The 13,504-nt window shown below is 37.4% G+C and overlaps 1 protein-coding gene across 7 annotated transcripts in view; it reads right to left on the bottom strand.

The window, feature by feature from the left end:
- Window positions 1-1,488: 1,488 nt before the first annotated feature.
- The window catches only part of GGNBP2 (gametogenetin binding protein 2), a 29,794-nt gene continuing 17,778 nt past the window's right edge, over window positions 1,489-13,504 (bottom strand). For 2 of the 7 annotated variants that reach the window (XM_014531522.1, XM_014531528.1), the window contains 10 exons: window positions 12,862-12,987; window positions 12,661-12,774; window positions 10,278-10,487; window positions 9,043-9,217; window positions 7,505-7,699; window positions 4,729-4,876; window positions 4,257-4,382; window positions 4,026-4,174; window positions 3,194-3,442; window positions 1,489-2,123 (listed from right to left, as the gene is read on the bottom strand). In XM_014531522.1, the coding sequence (XP_014387008.1) occupies window positions 1,920-2,123; window positions 3,194-3,442; window positions 4,026-4,174; window positions 4,257-4,382; window positions 4,729-4,876; window positions 7,505-7,699; window positions 9,043-9,217; window positions 10,278-10,487; window positions 12,661-12,774; window positions 12,862-12,987 (1,696 nt within the window). In that variant the 3' untranslated portion in view covers window positions 1,489-1,919. The remainder of the gene's footprint in view (window positions 2,124-3,193; window positions 3,443-4,025; window positions 4,175-4,256; window positions 4,383-4,728; window positions 4,877-7,504; window positions 7,700-9,042; window positions 9,218-10,277; window positions 10,488-12,660; window positions 12,775-12,861; window positions 12,988-13,504) is intronic. The other 5 variants (XM_005858542.2, XM_014531550.1, XM_014531530.1 and 2 more) reach the window with 4 other exon arrangements.

The raw sequence follows: 13,504 nt of genomic DNA on the forward strand, positions 1-13,504 counted from the left end.
CTCCTAAAGTGCCTTCACTCCATTCTCCCTTTTGTCTCTTCCTGGGTTGTTGGTTTTGCTACTTAGGATATATTTCATCAAAGCACTGAAAGCTGCCTCACTTCTGCATTCTTTAAATATATATATTTGATTTCAGAGAGGGAGAGAAACATTAATGCTGAGAGAGAACCATTGACTGGCTGCCTTCTGCATGCCCCTCACTGGGGATCAAGCCCACAACCCAGGCATGTACCCTTAAACCAGAATCGAACCTGGGACCCTTCACTCCGAAGGCTGACGCCCAAACCAGCTAGGGCCATTTCTGCATCCTTAATATAGCCATCCTTCCAAAGAAAAAATGTATCCATCTAACTACTGGAATCCCTCTAATGCAAGCAATGGAATAAGCATGTGGCTAGCTTATTCATTCAACAAGCACTCATGTATTTGGCCAGCAGGGCAAAAATTAACACAAACCCAGCTCTTGCTTTTAGGGATCTCAAGAGGAAACTTGACTGCAGCAGGTGGTGGAGAGGGGATTGGGACCAAAGCCAAGGGCTGTGGGAGGCCCTTGGTCAATCTTTATGGATTCCAGGATGAAAGCAACAGGATCAGAGAGAAATCATGACTCATTTTACCTCTGCCCCAATCCCTATACAACACTAAGATCTGAAAAGACAGCTCAAGAGGTGGATCAAAGAAATGCCACCAACTATAAAAATTAAATCTCATTAGGCTTCTGATGTTGCCCACTGAAATTTGATTAGAAATTTGATTAAGCAGTAGAAAGCCCATAAAATTCACTCCATCCCCATTGCACAGAGGTACTGACAGTCCCACCACCTGTATGCTGCCCACCAAGTATTATCAACATGCAGACAACAAAGCTCTAAGCATATGTGTTTATTGAACTACTGACTCAACTTTTTAAATAGCAGCCAAATGCTACTCCTAGGGGAATCTCTCCTTCAGCTTTCAGACAGCTTGTGAAAGCAGTGAACTGTAATGCCATAGTAACTTTATTGTTGAAAACCACGTAAGAACATGCACTTACAAAAAAAAAAAAAAAAGAACATGCACTTACAAAGACCGCAATGTGGTTAGCTCTCAGTGCAGCCTTCTGATCCCAATTCTACCCACTGAATAATTACTTAATCAGGCAATCCTTGCTTGAAATTCTGCCAAATTTTGTTTTCATTCTTCTAGTTCAATATGAACCTCTGAATTTAAGTTGCTTTGTGTTATGTATAAGGGAACTTTAAATAATGGCAATTAAGTCTTATGAGAAAGTTAGATGCTGGCCAGTGTTAAAAGATAAATATATAAAAACAAAAGATTGGAAACTGCTTTTCTCAGCTGTCAATTCTAAAGTAAGAATTTTGTCAACAATCTGTCTCTATCCTCATTTGCTCTTTATCCTCTCTAACATCAACACTGGCCAAGTACCAAGTCCACAAGTGGCAAATATTAAAATAGTGCCACACATTAAGCAGAAACATGTACACCAAATTTTACTGTGCATATTAATAAATATTCTTTATTTAAATTTTGCACATTGCGCTTTAACAGTACATCCAAACATTTCGCAAGTGGATGTCTACTTTGTAAAACCATATATTCAGCTCATTGTCATTTCTGTACAGAAGTATAAGTACAACATTACTTTTTGCCACTAAGTTGCTTTAGTAAGTCTCACAGGAAGAGAAACATTTAATGAAAGAGATGGCTTAAATCATATGACAGGCCTGTGCAGCCACTAAAGACACAAGCCTAAAGAAAGAACAAACTAATGAGGTTACCTCCACCATCTCCCAAAACAAGAATCACATTGATTTAAGATAAAATTTTGCTGTAAGTCACTAAATTAAGAGGTTTTTTGAAAGAGAAGGCGCAGTAGTCATCTTGAGTGTTTCATTGAAAGACAGAGCTATTTTATTTATTTAATTTGCTCCAGCCGTTGTCAACCAGCCACTACAAATGGGCCTCTTGTGATCATTTAAGCGGCAGTATTTATTAAATTTCTCCTTCAGATGCTGTCGGTATTGTTCTCTATTGCTGTAGAAAGACTGGTTATTGGCCATAAATGACTGTATTTCATCTTGTGAGATAAAGATTTCCTCATCTGAAGTACATTCAGACTCATCCTGCAAATTAAAGGAATAATTAAGACTTTGATTTAAATTAAAGAATGCAAAATGTTATGCTGATGGAGGACAGCTAAATATTAAAAAGCAGTCTAGCTTTTTAGTTTCAATTCAGTAAAATAAAACCTTTAATTAGAATGTTTACAGAATAAGCATAATGTTATTCTGTCTTAGAAAGTACTAAATGAGAATAAAATTCAACTCAATTTGATTTGGTCTGAAACTCTGGATCTATCATTTTTCCTAGAAGCCTATAATGAGCCTAGCTGATACCAACATATCTTCTTTCTGCCTTAAAAAAATGACTAATTAGAGATGGTTACAGCTAAGTTACCAAATTTTAAATAACCAGACTTATCTCTAGTTGATCCTAAGCTGAAACTTTTATCTCTACAAATTAAGTAAAATATAACCTTTATTAACTTTAAGTTACACAGCAACAGCATCTAACTTTATAACCTTATGAAAAAGAAAAAACTAGTATTCTATAGAGGATTTGGTTCCATTAAGATCCTATAGAAAAGACACCACCCTTCTCCTTCCTTCCCCCTCCTCTAAGCCCCACACAAGCTATGCACTAGATCACTTGGAATCAGGTATATATACCTCATTTCAAGTATCAAGAACTAGAATCAATTATAAAAGGTTTTCCATGTTCAGTTATGCTTTTATCATGCATGACACCTAAAGGAAGTAACCTAAAAATATGGGCTGTCGTTCAGATTCTGCTCTGGAAGGGTGGCTACTATATAAATTGCCACTCAGAAAGGCAATTTGCTTACAATAACCCTCCTCTTGAAGGAGGCAGATTCCTAGACATGATGCTAACTCTACCCTCATCTCCTAACTAGTTTCTTCTACCTTTGAGAGAAAGGAGAACAGGGAAATGTACTTCTGAGTAGCTGCATAAACCATGAGTGGAAGAACAAAAATGAAGTCACCAAAACAATAATGAAATAATGCTCTTAATTTCCCCCACTTCCAACTTTAAACCCTCAAAAATTCTGTCCACTCCCACATCTAGCCATGGGCAATCAGTTATCCACAGTAAGACATCATGGTTTACTTACAAGGAGTTCGACTAAGCTCTTGGCACCTTTTCCGGAATCAGGACCAAATGACATTTCTGTAGGTTCTGCAAACTGTGGTACATTTTTTCTATGCTCAAACCAAGGCAGTGGCTGCCCACCCTTTTCAGAGCTACAACAGCTTTCAGGATGTGCATCTTTGGTCTTGTCACGGTGGAACAGTGTGTGCACGGTATTTCCTGAGGTCTCTCGATTTCCTGGATCTGTAATACAGCTTCCAAGCTTTTGGATCTAAAACCATAGCAAAAAGATTTCCCAGGTAAGAAGGCAGTGATTAATAGCAAAAAGCCCCAAAAGTGTATTAAATTTCTAAAAAGAATAATGAATAAAAGCAGCAGCTGAAATTTATTAAACACTGCATACTGGGCACTATGCTAACCCAGCAATATAATCTCATTTTATCTTCACACTAGAGGCCCAATGCACGAAATTCATACAAGGGGCTCGGCCATCGCAGCCCTGGCTGTCCAGTCTAATTAGCATATTACAATTTTATTATTACAGAAGATAACTTAATCTGAGACCTTTTTCTCCATTTTACAGATGGAAAAGTATGATCAAGCAAGCTTTCAAAGTATTATAAAAAGAATGAATTGGATTTATGACTCTCATGGATTGTTGGACAAATGACCGCATCAGACACACACCCAAATCACAAGATAAGCAACCAATGGAACTGCATAAGATACTCATTCTTAAAAAAAACAGTAATAGTAAATCCTAGCAGCTAAGCTGCACACTTGCCACACCAAGGAAAAGAGGCTGTTCTCCCCTCAACCGCAAAGGCTTCAGAATTGCAAGTTATGACACTTACATGTTCATCACATTTCAACATCTTGCTTTTCTTTTTCTTCTTTTTATTTTTTCCTTTGGTGTTGTTCTCTTCGGAATTTGCCCAACATTCAACACAACTATCACCATCATCCTCTTTGTCTTCACAGTGATGAACACAGGAGTCATCACCTGCAGAAATCAATAATCTCTTATTTATGTGCTTAAATCAGCCATGTAGCAGAAATAATTGGGAAGCTTAATCTGAACCTACCGTGTTCGTCATGATTACAAATGCCTTCAGTGCAAGCAACATCTGAACCCTCCCGGGAACCTGTTTCACTCCCTTCCATGCTAGATGAATATCCACAATCACTACCATTACAGTGTGGAGATAAGCCTGAGAATTAATTAGGTGACAGTTACAATTAACATACCAATAAATATGTTAAGACAAAATGTAAACTATCTAAAGACCATCGAAAATTTTCAAAATTAATGGTTTATTAAAAGTAGAAAGTAAATTAATAAAAACACAATTAGGGATTTACAATTTCTTGTTTTTATCAAATACTAACAAATCAAACACCATAAAGAAAAAGAAATATTAAGTGTCTGACCAAAGGATACTCTTGGTACTATAAAGCAATTCTTGAATTCTAGGTTACAGCATTTCTAAAAGCTTACATTTAAAAGGAAAAAACAAACTTAAGAGTTAATTTTAAAAAGAAACTGTATTTACTTACCTTTCTTTATTTTAGGGGACCCCAAAAGATTGCCACTGCTAGGACAGGTACACGATGTATTTTCGTTGGTAACAATTACTTCTACACAACTATTACCATCTTCAGTGCTGCCACAGGCTTTACAGCTGTTTTCTATGAAGTCTGTTTCCTTTAAGGATCAGCATTAAGAAACAGTTTTAAAAAGGTTTACGACCATAATGGCTACACTTACATTAACTAATTAGATAAGTTATGAGGCTAACAATAAAAAAACTACTCTCACAAAAAAATATTAATTCACTTCAAGACTTTGAACCAACTAAAAGCAAGTTGAGTTAATAGTTCCTTAGGTCAAAACTATTTTCATCGTAATACTAAGATGTGATCTGCTCTTTCACTGTATTGACACACTGATGATACAAAAGCAAGTGAAAAAAGTTCCTGGGGCTTTAGCAACACAAATCAAGGCAGTGGCAACCAAAGTGTACTAATAGTCACTGTATTCTTCACTTGTCAAGCACTCTCAGGAGACAGATATTTCACTTCTAAATGTCTTTGAAGCAATAAAAATATTAATTTTATTAAATATAAACCCATCAGTAAATGTCTTTTTAAGAGCCTGTATGACAAATGGGAAGTACACTTGAAGCACTTTTGCTGTACACCAAAATACAATCACCATCTCAAGGAAAAGGTACTTGTGCCACTGTTTCAATTGAAAGCTAAATTAGTTGCTATTTTTCCTGGATCATCAATTTACTTGAAAGAAAGAATGAAGACAAACTATGGTTACTCAAACCTTCGATATTAAAAGACATTTTCTCAAAAATGAATGAAGTTAAAAAACAAAAATGAAGTCAAGTCAGCCCATCACTTCAAGGAAAACAATGAACAGTATTTGTTGTCAATGATAAAATTCACCAAACTTTCAAACTCAACCAGAATTCTGAAACTTGCATATGCAAGCACAATGAGCTTGAAGCGTCCCAATACTTAAAAATCTTTCTGATGAGATCAGCAGTGGTTTTAACGTGATTATCTGGTATTATATAATGAAATGTCAATACCTGGGAAGATACTCAGTGAACCAGTATCTTTCTTTTTTTTAAAAAAAAAAAAAGTTTTTTATTGATTTCAGAGAGAGAGAGGGAAAGAGAGAGAAACATCAATGATGAGAATCATTGATCAGCTGCCTCCTGAATGCCCCCTACTGGGAATGGAGCCCAAAATCCAGGCATGTGCAGATTGGGAATGGAACCATTACCTCCTGATGTGTAAGTTGAAGCTTAACCACTAAGTCACACCGGCTGGGCTGAACCGGTATCTTTCAAATAACCTTGCATTCTGTTGCAAAATCATGCATGAGTAAAAGATCTATTCAAAGTGCAAGACTTTCTTCATATGCTTCAACCAGCAAGAGAAAAACAGAATGAATGTAGAAGCAGATATGAGAATCCACCTGATTGATTCCTTTAAGCCAGATATTAGAGATTTGCAAAAATATAAAATAATGCCACCCATCTCACCTTTTCTTTTAAAAATAGTTAATTTTCAAAAAATGTTATTTGGCCCTTGCCAAGGGGCTCAGCTGATTGAAGCATCGACCTATACACCAAAGGGTATAACAGGTTCAATTCCCAGTCAGGGCACACACCCAGGTTGTGGGTTTGATCCCAACAAATCAGGGAGCATATGGGAGGCAACCAATAGATGTTTCTCTCTCTCCCATCCCTTCCTCTCCTTCTAAAATGAATAAATACATCCTCGGGTGAGGATAAAAAGAAAAAAAGATGTTATTTATGTTAACACATAATGAAATTATTTTTAAAAGAACCAATAATTTAAAATTTTTCCATTTCAATTTCTAATACTGTAATATTGACAGATACAATCTACATAAACAAAAGATTATGGGCACCTTAATTTTTAAGAATGCAAACAGGTCCTAAGACCAAAAAGTTGAGAACTGCTCTAGGTCATGTTCGGAGTTAACTTTTTAAAAAAATATATTTTTATTGATTTCAGAGAGGAAGAAAGAGATAGAAAATGATGAGAATCATTGATCAGCTGCTGCCCAAACCCCCCAAACTGGGGATCAAGCCTGCAATCCAGGCATATGCCCTGACTGGGAATCAAACCATGACCTCCTGGAGTTAACTTTGATCTAACAGTATACCAAGGTCAGGGAAAAAATAGCCAGTTTGACTCAGTTGATAGAGCCTCGGCCTGTGGACCAAAGGGTCCCAGGTTCGATTCCAGTCAAGGGCATGTACCTCGATTGCAGGCTTCTCCCAGCTCGGGTCCTGGTCAGGGCTCATGCAGGAGGCAACCAATTGATGTGTTTCTCTCACATCGATATCTCTGTCTTTCCCCCCCCCTCTCTCTAAAAATCAATGGAAAAATATTCTTGGATGAGGATTAAAAAAAAAAGATAACCATCTTTATAAAACAAACACATGACTAAAAAATTTGGCTTATACAGATTATAACAGGAGCTTGGGTCCTGGGCAGGGCTCATGCAGGAGGCAACCAATTGATGTGTTTCTCTCACATCGATATCTCTGTCTTTCCCCCCCCCTCTCTCTAAAAATCAATGGAAAAATATTCTTGGATGAGGATTAAAAAAAAAAGATAACCATCTTTATAAAACAAACACATGACTAAAAAATTTGGCTTATACAGATTATAACAGGAAAAAAGGCAGGAGCTCACATTCTGGAAAAAGGATAGTGAAAATGCCGAAATCTAGCAAAAAAGCAATACAATGTATTCATGAGTCAATATTAAGGAATACTACCTTCTCTTGGCTTACTTCCTTTTCCTCTGCTGTTTGGAGGGGAGTAGGAATGTCACATACACATTTATTTTTTCGTCTATTCTTCCGTTTTTGGCGTTTCTTTTCTTGCTTGAGTTCTCTTACTCGTTCCTCCTCTGAAAATTCTTCACAAAGTTGTTCCAATCGGCTAATCCCTTGTACTTTTTCCACGGTCATCTATTACAAAAACAAAAGTTGAAAGTGAGTAATTGTGGTCAAAACTTCCTTTATTTTCCATGAACATTCTCATTTGTTAATTTTAAATGATACCACAAACACAGAAACTGATTATTTCATGCTGCAATTCTGTCATATAATCCCCACAAAGAATTTCAAATATTAATACCTTAAGTGATGACAGTCTTAAAATCTACACAGGAAGTGAATATACAACTAATCCCTATGGGAAAGGCAGACTTATACACACCAGCATGTTCTAATTTCAGAATTTTTTTCCCTATTTCAGAATTTTAACACAGCAAATTAAGCATTCATTTCGTCACATAATAAGAAGACTATTTAATATTTAACCCCATTAGATGATTTAGTTAGTGAAGACACGAACATACAAGGAGAAAAGGAGTAAGAAATCTGTTCAGCAAAAACTAGTACAAATCTCTTCAGAATGCCTAGAACAGTGCTTTAAGGTTATGATAGGCTTCTGAAAAAAGCGTTTGTAGCTTTCATACCATTTTCAGAAGGGACTGGTGAACCAAAGAAAGGATTATAATCATGTCCTACATCAGTGATGGCGAACCTATGACACGCGTGTCAGAGGTGACACACAAACTCATTTTTTCGGTTGATTTTTCTTTGTTAAATGGCATTTAAATATATAAAATAAATATCAAAAATATAAGTGTTTGTTTTACTATGGTTGCAAATATCAAAAAATTTCTATATGTGACACGGCACCAGAGTTAAGTTAGGGTTTTTCAAAATGCTGACACGCCGAGCTCAAAAGTTTCACCATCACTGTCCTACACTATAACAAAATATTCACTAGCCAAAAATGTATGTTCTATAGTGTTTAACTGAAAAAAAAGGTTACCAAATCACTAGCACTGAACCCAATACCGACATTATAAAGAGCCTAGTGTACTTCTAAGAAGTAGTTCTTACATCATGGCATTTTGACAGCATTTACTTCATATTATTGGACATCAGCAAGCATACTGGGTCTCATGAAAGGCTTCTAATTTTGTTGCTTATTTCTGAGCTGCTTTTAACTTTTCATTAGTTATGCTTCATGGCAGCATCTTGTTAAATAATAACCAACTTCAGTTTTCTACTCTGAGAAAATCTACAAAGCCAAGGCAGGCAAAACAAAGAAAAACCCACAAACTTCTTTTAAATTCCAGTTCCCCAGGAAACTTCTTCCCTAACCCCCCAAAAGACAGGACATTGTATCAATGGATTGCAGCCCTCTGAGGCAAGGTGAGCCTGGTGGCTTACACTAAGAGTCAGTCCAATAACTTGATTAAGCAACCTTGGACACTGAAGCAGCCCATTGTTCTTACCTCAAAACTCTTACGTAAAGCATCAACACCAAGATAGAAAAGCATCTGCCACGTCTGCTCTTCTGCTCGTAGTTTTTGCCAGATCCGATGCAGTCTTTCATAAAGATGAATTCCCAAGCAGGTCAGAACTTCTTCTTGAGCTATATCTATTGTCTTAGCATGCCTTTCTCTTCGCCTATAAAGGAGAATAAATTATACATAACTCCTTTCATTGGAACAGTAAAAGCTGAATAATACACCTGCAAGTTCAGATTTTAAACACAATCTTCCTACCTATTAACCTAATAACAAGACAGTTATACATTCAAATTCAATTAATGCATAAACACACAGGCACACGTGTATATAAAAAATGAGAAATATACATGCAGGTAGAGCTCAGTCCTAATATTGCTAAAAATAAGGTAATTCAGGAACTGGCCCTAAATAGATGGTTTTGGAGCACAGAGAAGTCACACATACAAGTGTCCAGCTCATGGTAGGCATGACAGTTCACCTAACCTTCCAATTACAGCCAATGTCTATTTGGGCTTTGTTTCTTTTTTGAGGGTGAATGGAGAAAGGCAATGCCAAAGTGACTCAATCATGGGCAAAAGCCCTCTAAGCCAGTCTTCAGAAGTGTTCACAGAACTTCAGAGATAAAAGAGTATTTGTTTTCTAAATGCCTAACAGAACGTAGGCACTCAAATGAAAGTTGCTACACAAAACACAAAGGGAAATGGGTTCCATTTATTCTATAAACAACTTTTCCTGATATTTCACAACAAAGCCACAGATAAAATTTTAGGTTCCTATATAACTTAATAATAATATAGACAGTTCATGAATTACATTAATAAAGTACTTCATAACCCCCTGCGGCAAAGGCCTGACTTCCTATGCAGAAACCATCATTATAAACAACATTTAAATATGAAAATGCATGGATGAAGGAGGAAAACTATCCCTTCTAATCATTTTCAAATGAAAATGATCATCTATAATAATGAAAGCCAAAAAAAAGTCTGCCTACTTCAAGCAACAAGGAGCAGAGGACTGAACCAAACACCACAGAACACATTCTCCCTATTTTTACTTAGTAAATTAAGAAATGCATATTTTAAAGAAAGCAAATTTTTACAGGCACACTTTAATTTATACATATTATATGTACTGATGCAGAAGGTGATGAAAATAAACTTTCAGTAATAAAATGAAGCAAAGCGCTAGATAGCCCATTCTAGCAAATTACATACTCATACCCTCCTGCGAACTCTGGCTCAGCACGACCCAAAAGATGTGCAATGAAGTCCGTTTCACAGCAAACATGTATGTGTCGTTCATGTGGACAGCACCGCAAACCTTCATAAAGTGCAGCACAATAGCCCTTCTCTTTGCTGCAATCAAGTTCACCAATAAGGATATTGTATGCTCGGAGGACTTTATTTTTGCAATCAGTGCAAAACCTGTTGAAAAGAAAAACCTCAAAATTAAGAACTGGCTGTGTAATTATTTCATGAGGGATATAACAGTGTACTAGACAATGACGCAGACCTAACAGTATTTTTAAAAAATTAATCCTCACCTAAGAATTTTTCCCCCATTGAATTTTAGAGTGGAAGGGAGGGGGAGAGACAGAGAGAAACATTGATGTGAAAGATACTCATCGATTGGTTGGTGCCTCAACCAGGGCTGGAGATCGAGCCTGCAACCGAGTTACATGCCCTTGACTGGAATCGAACCTGTGACCCTTCAGTCCACAGGCTAATGCTCTAACCACTGAGCAAAACAGGCAAGGGCTGCACAGCATTTTTTTGAAAAGCTTCCTTACACAATGGACAACACATACATGTAAGGTAAATACAAATTTAGATATTACATGAGTATAGCTAGAGCTCCATTTGCCTAAATCAAGTCCATCCTTAAAGAACCCTTTTGTGCCCTGGTCAGTGTGGCTCACAGTTGGTTGAGAGGCATCCCATGCACCAAAAGGTTGCTGGTTTGATTACGGGTCAGGGCATATGCCTAAGTTACGGGCTTGATCCCGGTGGGGAACGAGCAACATTCCGCTACCAATGTTTCTCTCTCTCGCTCTCCCTTCCTCTTTAAAAATCATCAAATATGGGTGTGTGTGTGTAAAAAGAAGCCTTCTGCAATTCCCATAACTAGAATTCAAACTTCCTCTGTGTTCCTCTGATTTGATTTACTCTTCTTACTATAGTATTTACCCTTATGCCGCCATGCATTAGTTTGATACACACATCTTTGTGGCCCAATAGTAAATAACTGTGTTTCCTGAAATGAATACATGTTAAAATAGAAGCTCTAAGCCCACTTGATAAACAGAGGTAATAATGTTGACAAGTAAAACTAAAAAATTAACTCAAAATGGGTTAAAGACCTAAACATTAAGACCTGAAACTATAAAACTCCTAGAAGAAAACAAAGGGGAGAAAAATTTCATTGACACTGGAAGAGGCAATAATTTATTAGATACTAGAGGCCCAGTGCATGAATTTGTGCACAGGTAAGGTCCAGCCAGCCCTGCCCCAATCAGCAGATCAGGCCGGGCCTGTCAGGAGGAGATGGCAGGATGTTGGCCGGCTGCCCCACCCAGATTGGGCCCGATCAGGGCCTGGCCAGCTTGGGGGAAGGGCCACGGGCCGCCTATCAGGGTGGTGGGGGCTGACAGGGGATGGGGCTGGCCGTGGGGAGGGGCTGTGGACAGTGGGCCGGCCAGCCCCGCCCCCAAATAGGGTGGGGGTCCCTGCTGGGGGGTGAGGCCAGACTGGGTGAGGAGCTGTGGGCAGTTTTCAGGCCAGCCATGCCCCCAATGGGGTGGGGGGGTCTCCTCTGTGGGGCAAGGCCAGCCTGGGCGAGGGGCCGCCAGTGGTTTGCAGGCCAGCCACACCCCCGATTGGGGTGAAGGGTCCCTGCTGGGGGGCGAGGCCTGCCTGGGCGAGGGACTGCGATGTTCTGGTTCTGGTCATTCTGGTCATGATGGTGTTAAGGTCACTGGCTTTTTATATATATAGATGACATCAATTCCCCCCAAGAACGCCATCTCTAAATAGCTCCCTCACCAGTTTCCTTTCCTACTGCACTCTCCCCTCCCTGCGAATTTCCAAATGTTATTGACACTTAAGTAGCATTCTAAAAAATCTGTACTTTATAGTCCATGAAGCACAGAAATTCCAACTCTATTTTTGTTTTGACAAAAAATTTATAGAAGAAATATTATTATAGAAGAAAATATAGAAAAAGCTCAAAATACTACTAAATTAAAGCTGCTAATTTAACTTTAATTTTGAAAATGACATCATGAAATGCTTCTGTTATAAAAACAAAGAGTAGAGTTTCTAAATTAAATACACTTTACTCAATTCAATCATTTTGTTTCTTGAAAGGCTGACATGGAACGAAGATAAAAATTACCCCCAAAAAAGGAGATGGTGGCTAAACACGAAAGCTAACACAGATTCATCCCATAAAAGAATTGTCTACCTTAACATTAAGCTCTGCCTAGGGCCAGGTATTAATGGAAAGGCTGGAGTACTATTTATTATATGGAGGTCAGTGACTACTCTGGATGACAGCTAAGACACCTTTCAACTATACGATGATGACCTTTACACTTACCTGTGTTTTCGCAGATATGTTTCTAGTGTTTCTAAAAGACAACTAGAGTCAATTAAAACTACTTCATCTCTGCATTCTTGGGACATTAGTTCCCATACGTCCATCCAACAACCTCTGCAGAAAGAAAAAAATATTAGTAAGAAGGAGAAATATATAAGGGTAAAAAAAAAAAAAGCAGAGTAAAGTATTGCTTGATTTTACCTGGCTGTTCCCTGGAAAGGTCCATAATGCAAAATGATCCTACACTTGCTGTCCTTCCTGTGGTCTTCACTACTTCTCTTATCTGTACTTAACTTCTCTGAACTGACACTGCTACTGCTCCCTTCACTGTAGTACAGTACAGTAAAAGCTTAGTGACACTGAGATTATCTGAAGGAATAATTTCTATAGTCTATATTAAAATCATGAACTTTTTAATACATTAAGATATTAAATGAGTTTGAAAATTTGTATATATAATTGTATATTTCTTTTAACCATATTAAAATGTTAAACATGTGCTTATATCTTTACATAAAAACTCCTGCTCAACTATTAAGTTTACCTGATACAATTTAACATATTTATCAAGGTAGTAACTGGTTAATATACTAAGCATTTTATGAGTAAATATACTTGGAATGTTTTAAAGTGAAAAGGGCTGAAAAAATTTATATTCTCACCTATAAACATAGATCAATATTCCACAAATTGAAAATTATAACAAGTTTTGATCTACTCAATGTAATTTTGTAGCTAGTCCATGCAACAAAATGTTTATCTACCTTCACATTTAAGCTGGGAAAGTCATAGATTAATCTAATTATAGTAAATAAATTTTTATAGTTACTAAAATAAAAATAGC

The sequence above is a fragment of the Myotis brandtii genome, unplaced genomic scaffold (assembly GCF_000412655.1).
Source record: "Myotis brandtii unplaced genomic scaffold, ASM41265v1 scaffold120, whole genome shotgun sequence".
NCBI lineage: Eukaryota > Metazoa > Chordata > Mammalia > Chiroptera > Vespertilionidae > Myotis > Myotis brandtii.